Genomic DNA, 16,904 nt, shown 5'->3' on the forward strand with positions numbered 1-16,904 from the left:
TAGAAGGAGCAATTTGGAAGTGTGACAAATCTAGCATGAAGTTTCACCTAACTTTTCTATGATAGAGTTCAAACAATTATTTTGTGGCCAGCTTTGGTACAACTTGAGCTCTACATTAAGAACAGGAAAAAGGAAAGAAATTTACGGAGGAAAAAATACCTTTCATGCAACCACCTAGTCCTTTGTTTGTTGCTCTGCTCCTTTTCATTCTGATGGTGACAGATACAGAGTCGTCTTTCTTGGTTAGCCTTGGACAAATCTTTTGTGAATAATTGACCTGCTCTGACTTGTTCATTTTGTACAGCTGACTTTGGTCAGAGAGAAGGGTTGTGTAGTGCCCAAAGAACTTAAATGTCACTGCAGAGCAATTGGTTATAATTTCTTAATTTTGGCCTCCAAAAGTAACCCTGATTTTTCTTCCGTCAAACCAGGGTTGCTTTTTGCTCAAACTTAAGTTTTTGCGTCATGAGGCATTGCTTTCACTTTCCAAGTTTTCTGGCAACCTTGAGCTTGAAATTTGATTTGATCCCATCACTAATACATACGCAGTTCACAGTCCACTGTTCTAGAAGTTCGTGTGATAGAGAGTCCCTGGTCTGGACTACTGCTTACTGAGCCGAGCGTGGCTGAGCGAACTTACGGACCCCATGGCTTTTTATTAGATGACGTTCCTCTAGTTGGACATTTGACATTGATGCATTGGACATTGATTGGATCGGCATTAAGCTTTCAAACGTTCCTCTCGTCAGCTGATCCATGGCCTAGCTGAGCAGGCCCAGCCTAGTCAGCCTTCGTGGTCGGTGAGGAAGTCAAGATTCTGATATCCATCGTTAATCCAAGAGCGAGGCCTGGGCTTGACTTTGGACCCTAGGGTGGGTGGAGTCAGAGGCCAAAGGATCAAAGGATTCATAGTCAGTCCGAAATTGCCGGATTGTAGTGTCCCATTCATACATAGACGGACCGAATCCCGTGAGCTCGGACGACCATGGACGTGTACCACAAATTGAAGCAAAAGTTGGCCGACAACTTCCCGGATGAGTCGGACAATGAATCGACCCGTGATCGCTATGGCAGCGCGGCTCCCACCAGTGTCGATCCGGCCGTGCTGCAACGCGAGATCCTCGAACTCAAGGAGCACATCAACAAGAACTACTTCGTGTACGTGAAGCGTCTCGAGAGACGCAAGGAGCGCATCAAAGAGCTCGAGGAGTACGCCCAACTCCTCATCAAGGACAACGAAATGGCCAATGAGCAGATCAAGGACTATGAAGGTACAAACGCACGAGCCCGGAAGCGGGAGGAGGAGGCAGGCATGGGGTGGCCACCGAATGACGCCTATTAATGAGGGGCGAGTCCTTTGATTTTTGGACTCGAGCCCGGCAAAAGACTTTTACTCGTACCTTTTCTTTTACTTCGGTCAGATCTTGCAGAAAGGCTGGTCCTGCGAAATGTCCCCCGAACTATGAGTCATTTTTTCTTGACGAGTCCGGACTCGAGTCTATCTTCATAGGTTCCAGGACAACTCGACCCAGTGGACAACTTAACCCAGTACAGAAATTAAGCCCAATTTGTTGGCTTACAAACAGTACATACTTATTGAACAAAATTGAAATTTTGATATAAAAACATGTCAAAATTTGAAAGGTGTTACACAATTCATCATTTGATTCTTTATAGGCAAGTTTTGTTTACATCAATTAAGGTTTGACAATCAAGTTTGATAATGTTTTACTCAAACTTGATTTTTCATTCTTTGCCTTTCTGATGCGAACATCTTTAGCTTTGTAAGCAAATTTAATTTTAACTCCTCAGCCTTCAGTTTTGTGCCATAATCAATATTTTTTGGGTCAATATGTTGTCTTTAATTATTGTACTGGGTCAAGTTGTCCATTAGGTTGAGTTGTCCATTGGGTTGAGTACTGCACTGGGTCGAGTTGTCCACTGGGTCGGGTTGTCCAGGTCGAGCTGTCTGGGGTCGGGTAGTCTGAGTCTAGTAGTCCCGTCACCATTTTCATATTATGAGCACGTTGAATTGCAGAATGTCAGAGGCAACTCCAGGAATATCGAGATAATTTGGAGCAACTCGAAGGCTTTCAATCCCAAGAGCTGGCCAAGGTCAAGCATATGCTCTTGAGCGCTGAGACTGCTTTGGACAAAGAGACTCAGGAACGCAAGAGACTCGAGGTCCTGGTGAAAGAAGCCTCCGCCACCCCGGCATCTATCACCGATTCTTATGACTACCAGCAATTGATGGTAGACCATCAGCACCAACTCCAGACTCGGGATGAACGCGCTCAGGTTACTACTGGCTGTGGCCCTTGACTTGTATGAGATTCCCATTGAGCAACAGCATAAATCTCCTTTTCAGTTGGACTTGGCCCGAGAAACCGATAAAATACGGACAGAGCTGACCGAAATGTATGAGGCCAAGCTGGCCCGATTGACCGAGCGAGTCCAGCAACAGGATTTAGGCCAAGACGAACGGCTCTTGGCCATATCTCAAGAGGTCAGTGGCAGAGGTGAAAATGAATATTTTTCGACGTGTCATTTTGATGATGTTTTGATATAGCGTGATGCCTTGGAGCAATCTCTGGCTGAAGCCGAAACTAAGTGCCAGGTTCAAATCAATACTACTGCCCAGTTGGAGGGTCAGGTGACCGAGCTCCGAGCGGCCCTAACCGCTAAATCTGATGAAGTGGCTTCCGTGATAATTGAAAGAGACCGTGTTAAGAACTCATTGTTGGATTTAGAGATCACCAATCACGAAAACCAAGCCCATTTGGGATCTGAGAGGGAGAAAACCAAACTCGACGTGGCGAGGCTTGTCACCGAAAAAGAAACGCTCGAAGTGGCCTTAGACCGACGTGATAAAGAGCTCAAGGCCAAGAAGGAGACCTTCCGCGATGAGTTGGTAATTAGAAATCACCCGTGAAGTCCGCACTTTTGTTAGATTGTTCGCTCGCATTAAGGATATTTCGTTTCAGGCCAAACTGGAACAAGCCAAATCGCAAGCTGATGCCGAGATCCATACCAAAACAGTTCGAATCCATGCCCTGGAAGCCGAAAATCAGGTTCTTCAAACCACTCGAAATCATAACACGCAAGCCTTGAATGAGGCCCAAAGCTTATTGGACACCAAGGAGCAAGCTCTAAAAACCATGGAAGTTCGATGTTGCGAGTTGACTAGAGATTTCGAAGCCAAACAAAACGAAATGACTCAAGTGAGGCAGATTTCGGAATCAAGTACGCAGGAACGGACGGCTTTAAAACTAGAGCTGGATGTGCTTAGCTCGAATTATCACCAATTAGTGACCGATTTTGAGGCCGTGTCAGAAGAAAGAGATTCTCTTAAAAGCTCGTGTGATCGTTTGAAAGTTGAAATTGAGAATCTCAACCAACTGGTAATTGATCTCCAGAACGAAATCAACGATAGAGACGCGACCTTTGCCGACAAAGTGAATCAATCGGAAAGGGTCCTTAACCTTGAAAAAAGTCTTCAGCTTGCTGAGGACGAAATCAATGACAAGAAGAACGTAAGCTAAAAATTGATGAGCATTGATTTATTGCATGGTAATAGTTAATAACTGACTGTTTCATGCTTGGCTACAGATCATCAAAGTTCACCAACAGAAAATGGCGGATATGAAAAAGACGTTCCAAAAGGAAATGAGAACGGTAGCAGCGGCTCCTTCAGAAAGCTCGTCATCTTCCTCTCGCCAATCACCAGTGAGGCGGTCACCTTCACTTGGGTTTAGCGGTGTCAGTCAAGACCAACCTGAAGATATGGTTTCAATGACTGATGTGAATTTGAGATATTTAAAACACGTCATCTTCAAGTTCTTTACCTCTCGTGAATACGAGGTGAGTGCTTCACAACGAAATGCAAGCATAGCACTGAAGGTGAGTGCAGGTATTCGAGTCACTCATTTTTTCTCGTTTTTTAGGCTAAACACTTGACTCGAGCTTTGGCGGCTCTTTTGCATTTCTCGTCAGATGAAGAACGGTTGCTTCAAGAGCATTTAGAGTGGAAAATGTCTTGGTTTGGGGCAAAACCAAAATCTGGATCTGGACAGTTCTCTTTGTCCATCAATTCAACCACGTGAAACTCCCGCAATTTGTCTTGGTCACCACCACTATCCACCCTTGATTGCACTGTCATTAGATTTCCATTTTTACTTCGACTACAGACGGCCCCATGTTTTATTTCTTTATTTTTTTCCCAGTTCCTGGAACCACTATTAGTCTTTAACAAATACATTCGAAATGACTTATCAAGAACGTGCGAGTACGAAGAGAAAAAGTTTTGATTGAATGTTTCAAGATAATCATTCTACATCAACACATCGTATCACACAGTCCCGTGGTTCTCAAATGCCTCCTGAAACAAGTTGCTTCGGCTTCCCGATGCCAAAATGGTAATTTCCAGTTCTAGTACATTTTTAAGCCTACATTACAAAACCTTGAATCAATCAACATATTACAGTCAGTTTCCAAAGGAATGCCCTGATAGGGTGTTTTTTTATTGTGGATATATTTCTGGAACATGTACAGTTCAGTATTCACTTAGGGTGGGTATAAAATGGGACAAAGCGAGTTGACTCAAAAGAGATTAGTTCGAAGTGGACGAGTACTGGTTAGTTTTGCCATCTCCAGGCGCTTGATGTCGAAGTGAGTACCTAAGCAAGCTTTTAACTGCAGCGCAAATTGAAGGGTTGAGGAGAAGAGTGTGATACTTAACACGATTCGATTGTGACTTTTCTTCGCGTCATATAATGGAGGGGGTGGGGAAAGAAAAATCATGGGGCGGGTCTGTTCACAAACTAGAACGATGTCACAGCCTAAATTTCATTTGAATTATATCAGAGTACAAGCAAGCATCAAGAGATCGATAGGTAGACTTTTCATTGTCATAGAAGAACAAAGGATCCGATATCAAATTTGGATTGTAGCCTTCTCTTTGAAGTGACATTTTCCTGATTTTAAAGGTCCCTGAAATAGAAAGCAAGCCATGAGTCGGTTAGGAGATTCATTAATAAATTATCAACCCTCACTGGAAAGTAGCAAATTTAATTGCCATCGGACAACGAACTTTCCCAATCTTTCATCCCCCCCCACACGTACACACAGGCCAGAACTTTCTAGTGCTGGGGCTTTCCGAGTGCATTCGAGTCTTCAACTCAATTTTGGAGAAATTGGCCGGACTCGAGGTTTTAAAAATGACTCTAGTCCGGACTCGTCAATTCATTTTTTCTTAGATTTTTGCAAGACGAGTATTTTTGCTAGAACTGACTGTGGTAAAACACTCGAGTCCGAACTCAGCAAAAAGTCAAAAAATCAAAGGATTCGTACTAGTCCGACTTTTGCCAGACTCACCCTAGCACTAGAACTTTCCTTTCAATATCAATATCGGTTTACGGTGATTGCTGTTCTTGGTTGAAACAAGTGCAACGCGTCCGGCGGATTGGTTTGGTCAGATACCATGTTAGAGTCGTGATTCACTTTAAGGTATCAGTCGACTTTCTCGCTTTCAGAGAGACGGCTTTTCGTACCTGTGATATCTAATTGTTTGACTAGCCTCACAAACATTGGCATGGCATAGGGCGGTAGATTCTGCTTTATACCAACCAAGAACTCGGCAATATTCAGCTGCCCTGAAGGTTCTTCAACGGCAGCCATACCTGCACGACCCTCAACCCCAGGAACCTAAAAGCAAGAAAAAACATGCTCATTAAATATTTAGCAAATAATTCGTTAAAGGCATGCATTCATTGAGTTCATGGAGAACGAGCCAAAGGGATCATTCAGAAACTTCTCGCTCGGACTTGCGTCATTTGACTAAATTTAGCCCAGCTCAAAATTCAATCACATATAGAAACGTCCCGTTTCTAAATGCTTTTATTGAGAAAGTGGCTTGTAAGTATTGCAGATAAGAACTTCAGCAAACATCGGAGCCATCCGCGCAGAACAAATGAATGACTCAAAGAACATGCAATAGCAAGACGAAACTGAATGAATCGTCGCATGACTCACCTCAACTCCGTAAACGATTGTATGTTTTTGGTCCAATATATTGCTCAAAACGCCCTCGACTTCATTCGTAGACACATTTTCACCTCGCCATCTACGTAGGATTAAAGAACAAGATAGTGAGTGTGTTGGTCTTAATCGGATACGACACGTGTGTATGTGTGTCCGAGTCTCGTAATAGCTAAACTGATTATTCCCGAAAACAAACCTAAAGGTATCGCCTAATCGATCGACAAAGTACATCCATCCAAATTGGTCCATGCTCAGCAGATCACCAGACCGAAACCACATATCGCCTTGTTTCAATACATTGTGAACAATTTTCTTCTCTGTGGCGGCAGGATCGACGTATCCGTCGAAACTACGAGACGGGTGGTTCTTCACAATTTTACCCACGAATTCGCCTGGCTCACCAGGTTGACAGAGAACGCAAAGTCCCGAAGGATCTCGTAGCACATTGCCAGACTCATCCACACGAATAAGTCGTACAGGGTAAACGAATGGAAATAAGACAGACACAAATCCCACCGCCCCAGGGATGCTGTCGATATTTACTAGGGAAGAATACAAAAGTAATGTAGACTCGATTCAACTATATCAATCCTTTGACAGGGATGTAACCTACAAACATTAGAGTTGCCTTCTGTGGCTCCGTAGAATTCTCCTATTCTGTGAATTCCAAATCTATTGGTGAATTGTTCCCAGATCTGAGGTCGAAGTCCGTTTCCAAACATGATTTCCACGCTATGCTGCTTCTCCTCCGGCGTTTCAGGAGCAGAGAGCAAATAGCGACAGATTTCTCCAATGTATTGAGCTCCCTGTAACATATGTGTGCGCATGATCAAGCTCCCATGTCCATCAGAATTACATTTTGAAATTAAAGATGCGGCCATATCCTTACATTGCAATTGTATTTGCAACAATCTTTCCAGAAGTTTCTGACAGAAAACTTTTTACGAATGACGACCGTGGAGCCAAACACCATCATTAGCCCAATGCCCACGATGCCTCCGGCAGAATGATATAAAGGCAGGGGGTCGTAGAAAATGGGATGGCCTTTGATGTTACCCATATCGTTCAGGTAATACATCCCAGCGCAGTAGAAGTAGAACCTGTATAGAATATAAAATAAAGCTATAATTAAAGTTAAGTTATGCTGATTGGAGACAAATAAAAGCTTTTACAACAAAAGACAAGTTCTGTAGGAAGTGGTGCAAGTGGACCTTAAATAACAAGTGCAGTACTAGTAGACAAGTCATGAAGGCGAATCTTGTTATACCAGAAGTATTCACTAGGTAATTCACAGCTACCGCCATGGGGATTTAAGAGGATTTGTCTGGAGTAGTTGGGAACGAGAATTACTGGAATCAGGACCCCCGTCCTGCTTATGCTTATGATATAAATGGGCATTTCGGAATCCAGTTCCTCTTAGGAGACTGGTCTCAGGCCTTTGCAATTAAAGGTTAAGTATCTTAAAGTAAATAAAACAATATGGCTATCAAGTATTGTAAGTACTTAAAATTCAGCACACAATTCTTCACAGAATAATTGGGCTAATCCTCTTGTGGTAATTGATTACCAGAAGAGGGCTTTATCATTCATTCTGTACCCTTTCATGCCCTATTTGAAAGGCATTCACTCTCTTCCAAATAGTTAATAGACGCTAGCGTCCCCGTCCACAATCTAGTGGTTCATGTCTGGACATCACCAGCCAAACCCGTTTTGATGTGGGCTCTTTTTTACATCATCACTTTACGCAACATCAGGTTAAACGAGTTTTACCTTTTTGTGTGTGTTTTGCATATGGTGCCACGTTCATATCATCCTACCTGGAATGCTTGATCACGGCCGCTTTTGGGAGGCCCGTGGTGCCCGAGGTGTAAATGTAGAGCAATTTGTCATTGAAATTGTAGCAATTCTGGACCGAATCGGGTACATCGTCCACCGAAGAGTTGACCAATTCACGGTCCAGGGCAGTAACATTATCCCGAATATTCGATTTGGATCCGTATGAACACAGTTCGACATTGGGGATAAGATGAGCGATACTTTTCAGGTCTGAAAAGAAGAGAGAAAAAAATTATGCATTGAAACAACAAGGGGAGAAGGATGAGGTTCGTCATTATCAAAACGGGTTTCCATTGATCAAGAGAACAAAGCATTCCGAGGAGTCACACGTTCGAACAAGTGGAGAAGAATATACGTCAAATAATTCACAAATGGAAGACAATTTACTATTCACATACCTGGAAGAACCTATAACCACAATATATTCAATCAACTTACTTGAACTGAGGTCTGAGCCGTAAATGCAAACTTTGGCCGAGGCCGCTTCAATACTGTGTAAGAGCGGTTGTCCCGAGAGGTTGGAATTGATAAGGGCGGGTACCATGCCAATTTTGGCGCAACCCAACCATAACCCGACGTACTCCGGACAATTATTCATGACCAAGGCTACACAATCGCCGGGTTTATAACCCAATCGTAAAAAATAGTGGGCCACTCGATTACTGAAGTCTTCCATGTCTTGAAACGTCCATTGGGTGTCTTCGTGAATGAGACAAACTCGGTTGGGATGAGCTTGGACGCGCTCTTTGAAAGCCTTGGGCACGGTCATGTTCCGTTTCTGATAGCTATACACGAGATACAGCAAGCGCAAATAACGATAGGCTCCTCTGAAAATTGAAATCGGACAAAACATGGAGTATGAGGGGGAGAGCAAGTACGTGATCAGACGTGCGAGATTGCCTCACCTCATGTCTCGAGGTAGAGTGTGCCAGCACAAGTACATGGTGTACAAGCCTCCGGTCATTAGGTAGACTGTCATGGCGGCCAACAGCAGTCCTGGCCATCCCACAACATGGAGGACATCCAGAACCCAGAGCACGCCCAAGATCAGGCCCCAGAGGGCACACCGTTTGCCAACGAGTCCAATCAACGACATGACTCAGGATCAAGCTCGGGCTGTCACGGGCTATCAAGGGCTATCACGGGCTATCACAACACCACCTAACTTGGCTATCAAGTCTCTCTCAATCCAAACCCGCCCAATGGGTGGATGATGACGTCTGTCTTTCAATGGATGAGAACAAAGTGCGCTCAGACAATCACTTTAAGAAAGAGAGAAAGGGGGACAATCTCGACACGATTGGATGCCATCCAACCCTTGATCAGGGCCGACTGGCGGTGGCCTTCTGGGGGTTCCGGATGAACGGACGGAGGGCGAAAAGCGCCAGCGCTCCCGGATTTCTCACGTGGTTAACAATGACGAGATGAGGATGCGGCATGGAAGACCTTTCAAGGCGTGTCTCGATCAACGGCAATGACAGTGCCCTGCCCACCCTCCCGTGGTCAACGCGTTGGTGGGTTAGTTGGTTGGTTGGTTGGGTAGCTGGCTGACTAGATGCGACTGGAGTCAAACCCCGATGCCAACTGAATGATTTGACGCCACTTAGGTTGCGTTAGTATGAAGAAAATGCCTCCCCCGAAATGAGCGAGTGTCTCGATCCTACTCGTTGGTGGTGGCAACAAGCACTAAACGGTAAGCACTGACAAACAGACGAGCTCACTCCCTTTTTCACACATTGACCGAGCAAAGAATCGCGATTCAGTACAAACAACTAATGAGTGACTAACTAACTTCGTGGGGATCGAAAAGTGTTGCTGCCACAACAGGGCAGGACACAAGCGCTCACCACTCACCACTCACCGCTGCTCCCCCTCCCCATATCATATTATGCATTGCACGACAGATTCACAGTGATGAAGACGAAGAAGGAGAAGATGATGATGATGATACAGCTGAATGTAGTCGACCGATTGTTCGGGTTCCATTCGTTCCATCCTCGATCCTCAGATAACTCTCAGCGGCACGGGCCAGCCAGCGGCAGTGGCGCACGCGAGCACGCGTCTTAGGAAGCTGGGCAGCCAAGGGCCGAAAGGCCAACGCCGCTTGAAGGAACCACAGCTTGGCCATCCAGAGTTGCGGCCTCCAGCAAGCGCATGCATGATTGAGACTACCTACGTACACTAGCGCATGATCCCATGGAATTTTCGAAGTTCGTTCGGTTAATTCCTACAATATCATCGTGGCCAGCCAAGGAATCCGTGGAGCGAGTTCGACCAAGGACTTGTGGTCACATGCCACTAAAGTCCCCGGGCTCTTCCGTCTAAATTTACTTTGAAAAGAGAGAATTGGCCATGGATTCCAGGATTTCCAGAAAACTTGGATGATGAGCACAGTAAGAAGGACACGACCCTTAGGAGGGGAAGAAAGGATTTCTCGGTTCTCTTGAAAGAATGCCCTTTTCATAATTTTCGAGGCTCATTTCTAGGGCAATAATACCGAAATTACAGTTAATCGTGCCTTTTTTTTAAAAAGGGACCGTAATCCCATTACATTTTAAAATTGTTTAATTGTAACGACCCAGAAAGCTCAACAATTACTGGTTACTCGTTCCTTTTTTCACGCACGCTCCAGAGTGGCATCTAAACTTTCGTTTCTCCCTTGGCAACCAAGGAAACTTGCAGCTTTTAGGCAATTTCAATACAAATTTCAATTATTTAAAAATATTTTATATATCCTAAGTAAAGCAGGTCAGAGGCTACCATGTTGCACACATCCAACAATATACGCCCCCTCCTCCGGCTTTTGGGACATGCCTATATATGATGCTTTCAACAAACGGCATGAGGCGTACTGTGTTAAGGAAGGGTGGGCATACGTCCTGACGAAATATCGAGATCCTCTACAACTCAAATTTTCGACTTTTTATTAATTTGGTTAATATAGGTTAATACTTTTTTATCCCTGAGGAGTTTGCTCAGGTTGGCTAAGACCAGCCAAGACTATGCTTTAAAGAATTAAACAGCTACCGATCATATCAATCTAGCGAAATGTATAAGCTCATTTGACATTAAATATGTTCAGAGAATAGTCCAAGATCTTATGAACTTGGTTTTAAAAAAGACAAAAAAGGTTAAGATTCCAGACGAATTAGCCATTGAGAGAGAGATTGCATTTATCTCTATAACAAAAACCTGGCTTCGACAAGGGGTCTTAGTTGAAGAACTAACCATAGTTGATTTCAGCTCAATTCGTTGTGATAGGGTACGTCATGGTAATCCCATTTTCCCACACAGGGGTGTATGCCTATATGTTAGGAATGATCTGCAAATTAGTCATGCACAAATGTCGAATGGAGAAGCGGAGGTCTTAGTTTGTCATGTTCAAGGTCTTGATCCGTCTATTGTAACAATGTATAAGCCCCCTTCTTGTGCACTAAGTTCGTTCTTGTCGGCTCTCCTATTCATGGGAAAAGAGTTGGATAGAGTTAGAGACCCTGGATTCAGAGGTGCGCGAGGTTTGACAAGTGGCTCCACTTGAAAAATGTAAACTATCAGTAGAATTAAAAAGTTTCCAAACAGATTTTGAACCAATGCGCTGTATAAGAAAGAGTTCTATCATGACAAGGATCATTGAACATTTTCTTCAAGAACACTGTCAAATTTTGCTTGAAGACAAGCTGATTCATGAACATTTTATTTCATGGTATTTTAGATTGTTGTTGCTATTTTGTTGCTTTCTAAATCCTTTCTGAACCCATTTTTTTATAAGATTAGATTGCTACAACATCTCATTAGATTATTCAGATTAACATGATCACATGTGAGCTTTCTGAATCTATCAAGAAACAAGTCCATATATACTTTACAATGTAATTTGACTGACAGCATGCAAAAGATCAGTTTGTCAACTATATTTTATTGAGAAATACTACACTAATACAATTCTAATGACAAAAGGCACCCTTAACCCTGTGGAAAGAGTTGGCTTAATCCATAGTGGATCTAATTTTTCATAAATCATTCAAAGCCGCTATTGTGCTGTGCAAATGTGTGATCTCTTTTTAGAAGCAACTGACTCCCGGTTGGGAAGGTTTCCAAACAAAGCCCATGTTCATTGACAATTGGCAGCCAATCAGATCAGTCAAATTTGATGACTCAAAGATACTCAACCTCGCATATCAATGCCTAGAGCATCTAAAAATAGAGTTAACACTTTGCCTGAAGATTTTCTTTGGAGGAGGTTTTAATTTTCTGGCTAGTGTTGTAGAGTGGGAGAATTGTCCTGATGGGTACATTCCCATTTCGAAATTGACATTACAATTGTTCAAAAAGCTGGAGGAGTGTGCCATCTTGCCAACTTCTCTCAGCTTGTAGGTGTATTCACCAGAGCAAATAAGTTTCCAAACTTTTTGAATGACCCTGATCTGATGCAGGATGTCCATGTTAATTGTTTGCAACCACCCGAAACATTTTTAAATGTATGAAGGCTGATGAGAAAAAAAATATAAATTATGAAGTAGAGAAGAAGAAACAAGAGGGAGAAAAGACTAGATTACACCTAACAATCTGTCAGATCATTATCTTCTTGAGATAGGGTCAACCTATCAAAAGCCAAGGGGTCAAGCTATTAAAAGCCGGCGTGCTCTAGAGTAAAAGGTCAGTCTGGCTTAGTTGAAGTTCAAAGTGGAACACTGGCCCCAAATTGCACAAAGATTCAAAGAACTAGACCTGGTTGCCATTCTGAAACAGGAATAATCCATAGATCCAGCCATTGACAAATTAGTTTCAGCCTTTGAGGAAATTTGCTTCAATCTAACAATATCTGAATGTGTTCTGACACTGACAAAAATTCCAAAATTTAGGAAGACTTTGTAAAAAGTGTGGCAAATTAGCAAAAAGGCTTAAGAACAGTCCAAATCCAGTAATTGTGGCTAGCCTCCAAAAAAGTATGGATATGGGAGGTTGAGTATACGTCATCAAATTTGACCAATCAATGGTCAACAAACATGGGCTTTTTTGGAAACCTTTCCTGCAGGGAGTCAGTTGCTTCTACAGGGTGGATTTTATAAGGTGCTACAAAATTTGGATTGTCAAAAGTGATTGCATGGCTGAACCGTTTACTTTCAAAATTGGTGCCCCAAATGCCAACAGCATTTGCTTTGCATTGAAAACATTGCAACACTTATTGAACAACAACTTTCAAAGAATGGAAGCCAAAGTTAGCAAGTCATTTCTAGAGACGGTATAAAGTGTGCCCGTGGTGAGGCTGACAGTGGGTGCTTTCTGCAAATATTTTTGGTCAAGAGCAACCAATTTGACTAATATTCATCATACTGAAAAGGAGATCATTGAAGAGCCTAAATACATAATCTGGTGAAGCTAGAGCAATTTTCAAAAAGGCAGTACATGATTTTGTCTGTAAAACTTTTTCCCATCCACACTGTAAAAAGAGCGCACACGTTAGCATTGCATAACAGGGTAAAGCTTTGAATTATTGATTACAAATTTGATAAACCATGGATTTAACCAACTCATTCCACAGGTTCAAGAATGTTGTTTGTCATTAGAATTGTATTAGTGTGGTATTTCTCAATAAATTGCAGCTGACACACTGATCTTTTGCATGCTGCCAGTCTCAAGTTGGGCTAAAGCTTGAAAGAGAGCGCAACCATATTGTAATTTACATCATAAAGTAAAAGGAACTTGTTTCTCAAAAGACCCAGGTTGTTAATGCTAATCTGAATAAGCTAATGAGGTATTTCACCAATGTAATCTTATTTAAATCTTACAATTATTTATCAACTTGATTCAAGTAAAATTTGGTAGTGTCCTTGAAGAAAATAGTTAAAGATGCTTCTCATGATTAGGGCCAGCCAAAACTTGCATCCTGCATAAAGCAAATTTGGCAAAAAACTTGCACGTCCAAAATTTTTGTGCAAATTAATTGCTTCTGCAAATTTTGCAAGCTTATGAACAATATTTGAGATTTTTCTGCAACTCATTGTGTATTTTGAGCCATATCAGCAAAAAAAAATTGATCTTTTGAATAATTTTCCTGGTCAATTTTTGAAAAAATTAATGCCTAATTTTCATTCAAATCTCTAACATAAAATGCTCTTTCTTTTTTTTAATTTTATGCCTGTTTTTCATTTTTCTTAAATAGCTCTTTTTATCTCAATTCAATGTGATGGGGTTTTTGCACAAGGATTTATTTTGGGATTATCAAATTGTTGGAGGTTTTCAGGATCATCTCATGCCCAAATCTGGTATCTTCACAAATTGAGTTAAAACCAACGTGGTTTCACACATGGACACAAAAGGCGGCAACTGACGGAATAAAAAAAGGAACAAATCAACCTCATAACATGTGCTTCATTGTTTTTGTCTAGCCTGGATATTTTGGAGGGCTCAAAATGGTAAACCTTTACAATATTGCAATACACCATTAAAACCTGATTAGAGAAAAAGCTTGTGGATATTTTTGAAGATGTATTGTATATTCGTCAGCTGACGCCTCGAATGGCGGACGTGCGTTTTTTACTCCTCCGACAAGAATCTTGTTTTTAATGGTTTTAAGTCGATAGAATAGTACTAACTGTGATACCAGTGAGTGGGGCTACGCCCACAAACAGTGGCCCACCATGAATCTGTGATATGCCCCGTTCAGTGCACCTCCTCTTCCAATCCTTCCTCTGCCCATATTTCCCGGCTCACGTCTTTTTCAAGACGTGAGCTTCTAGCCCTCAAACCCTCTTCCTCTTCCCAATCATCCCTTCCTTCCTTTCCCCCCCTCAATGGCCAAAGTGATCTCTCTTCTCTAGATCGGATTGAACAACTCCGTATCGCGAGGAACCAGCATCGGCGGCAACAGCGGATCAGCAAGCGGAGAGGAGGGAATCAACCGGTGTAGGCCTGCTTTCTCAACTGTCATGGACGGGCGAACATGCTGCGAGTGCTGGTGCGGGACGGTGTCTCAACAAGATCTGAGGACACGCCTTCACCTTCTTATCTGAGACGTGGGTCACCGAGGAGAAACACGAGAGTTGCTTTCCTGGCAAACAGAGCTTCGTAGTTCATGCCAGGAAGCCCGCTGGGCGTGGTCGGCCCAGCGGTGGGTTGGAGCTCTATATTACCAAACGCTTTGAGCCCATCCTTCTCTCATCCTCTCCTCATCACATAGCCGTGGATGCCCAAGGCTTTACCATCATTGGCGTTTACTATCAGCCAACCACGGACTATGATGATCTCGTCTCGGACCTCACATCCATCCTTCAGAAGGTGAAGAATCCGGAGAAAGTCATCATTGGTGGTGACTTCAACATCCGTCCTGACTCGAGTGAATTCTCCGAGCTCGCCCAGATCCTGAGCCAATGGAGAATCACTCTGCGCTCCGACCCGGGAGTCCCAACACACACCTACTCCCGGGGCGCCTCTGTACTTGACCACATTTTCATATCAGAAAATATTCCATCTCCGGCCAGTTTCGTCCATCCACTGGCCGTGTCTGATCACCTCCCGATTTCAGTCACCTTCAAGATGCCCAGAAATTTCCATCATCTGGGCGTGACTCGAAATGGGAGGTGCGTGGTTAATGTGCAGAAGTGCGCGGCTCAACTTGAGGCCCTGCAGCTATCCATCAACAACGGGGTTGTGAGCAATCCAGCTGCAGTGGCCCAAGGCATTTCGCAAGCATTTAAAGAGTCCTCTTCCGTGCCGAGGAGGAGAGGAGGACTCAAGACCCCGTGGTTCAGCACCTACCATCGAGAGCTGAGGGGTCAAATGCTTCAAAAACTGCGTAGTGCCAAAACGAGCCAAACACCGGAGACTTGGGAGCAATATGCGATGTCAAGAATTGCATATCACAAGTCTCTGAGGAGCGCCGAGTCAGCCCACCAAAGGTTGGAAGTGGAGAACCTGCTCTCTTCATCGGCCCCGTCCCGGATGGCGGGCTTGTACAAACGTGCCAAAAAGCCCGCCACCAACTCGGAAATTCCCGTGAGCAAATTCCTCCTCCACTGTCAAGAACTGTTTGCATCAACATCGGAAACAGTAGTGGAGGAGGTCCAGGGCTGCCCAGAAGAACACCATCCCCTTTTGCAGCCCTTCACGGAACCCGAGATGGACGTGGCCTTCAAGAAGATGAAGAGCAAAGCCCCCTCAACATCTGGGGTCTCTCCTTTCCAACTTTTGCTTCTCCGGATCCAAACCCAGCCACTCCTTCAAGATCTTTTCAGCCTCGCCCTCCATTCTTCCTTCTTCCCACCAGCGTGGATGGAGTCAGCCATCATCTTCATCCATAAGAAGGGGCCCAAGGACATTCCAAACAACCATCGGACCATCGCCCTGGAGAACCCCTTCTTGAAGATGATGTCCACCCTATTAGCTGCCCGCTTCTCCGGATTGGCCGAGGATAGGGATATCCTTCCCCAGTTCCAATTCGGTTTCCGGAGAAGCCGCTCAACCACCACGGCAGCCACTCTCCTCTATGAAATTGTGCATTCCAACATCAGCAACAAGAGGAGAGTGTATGGATGCTTTGTGGATTTCTCCAAAGCATTCGACAGGGTGGACCGAACGCGGTTATTCCTCAAACTCCACATGTGGGGAGTTCCGCGTTCAATCTGTGTCCTGCTGTCCAACATCTATGCGGGACTCAGATGCTCCATTTGTTCTGGTGAGGACCTATCCCCCTGCTACTTCACTTCCATTGGCCTTCCGCAGGGGGATCCACTATCGCCAATTCTTTTCAATCTTTATGTATCCGACCTGCCTGAAGCCCTCACTCACCAAGGCCCCACCATCAACCATTTTCCTATTCAATATATTCAATATGCAGACGACCTGGTTCTCTTGGCTAATTCAGCCGTGGAATTGCAAAATGCCATCAATGCACTCCACGGTTATTGCCAAGAGAACGGCCTTCAAGTCAACACCATCAAGACGAAGGCCATGGTTTTCCATAAAGGTCGTCTGCCTCCCACCTCCTTCCATATTAACAATAGTCCGATTGAAATCGTCAATAGTTTTAA

The 16,904-nt window shown here is 43.8% G+C and overlaps 2 protein-coding genes across 2 annotated transcripts; one reads left to right on the top strand and one right to left on the bottom strand.

Annotated features, from left to right (window-relative positions):
* Positions 1-590: 590 nt before the first annotated feature.
* Positions 591-4,278, top strand: LOC131889619 (golgin subfamily A member 1-like). The gene is made up of 7 exons (XM_059238758.1): positions 591-1,271; positions 2,039-2,298; positions 2,369-2,506; positions 2,570-2,911; positions 2,985-3,533; positions 3,610-3,861; positions 3,945-4,278. Exons 1-7 carry the CDS (start codon positions 986-988, stop codon positions 4,101-4,103), a joined length of 1,986 nt encoding a protein of 661 aa, XP_059094741.1. The 5' UTR covers positions 591-985; the 3' UTR covers positions 4,104-4,278.
* LOC131889620 (long-chain fatty acid transport protein 1-like) lies at positions 4,185-9,760 on the bottom strand. Its single transcript, XM_059238759.1, has 9 exons — positions 8,781-9,760; positions 8,314-8,702; positions 7,857-8,085; positions 6,929-7,139; positions 6,653-6,845; positions 6,236-6,581; positions 6,031-6,121; positions 5,550-5,703; positions 4,185-4,989 (listed from the first exon to the last, which is right to left on the bottom strand). Exons 1-9 carry the CDS (start codon positions 8,969-8,971, stop codon positions 4,832-4,834), a joined length of 1,962 nt encoding a protein of 653 aa, XP_059094742.1. The 5' UTR covers positions 8,972-9,760; the 3' UTR covers positions 4,185-4,831.
* Between the last annotated feature and the right edge of the window lie 7,144 nt (positions 9,761-16,904).

Source organism: Tigriopus californicus, chromosome 10, assembly GCF_007210705.1.
Source record: "Tigriopus californicus strain San Diego chromosome 10, Tcal_SD_v2.1, whole genome shotgun sequence".
In the NCBI taxonomy this organism is placed as follows: Eukaryota; Metazoa; Arthropoda; class Copepoda; order Harpacticoida; family Harpacticidae; genus Tigriopus; species Tigriopus californicus.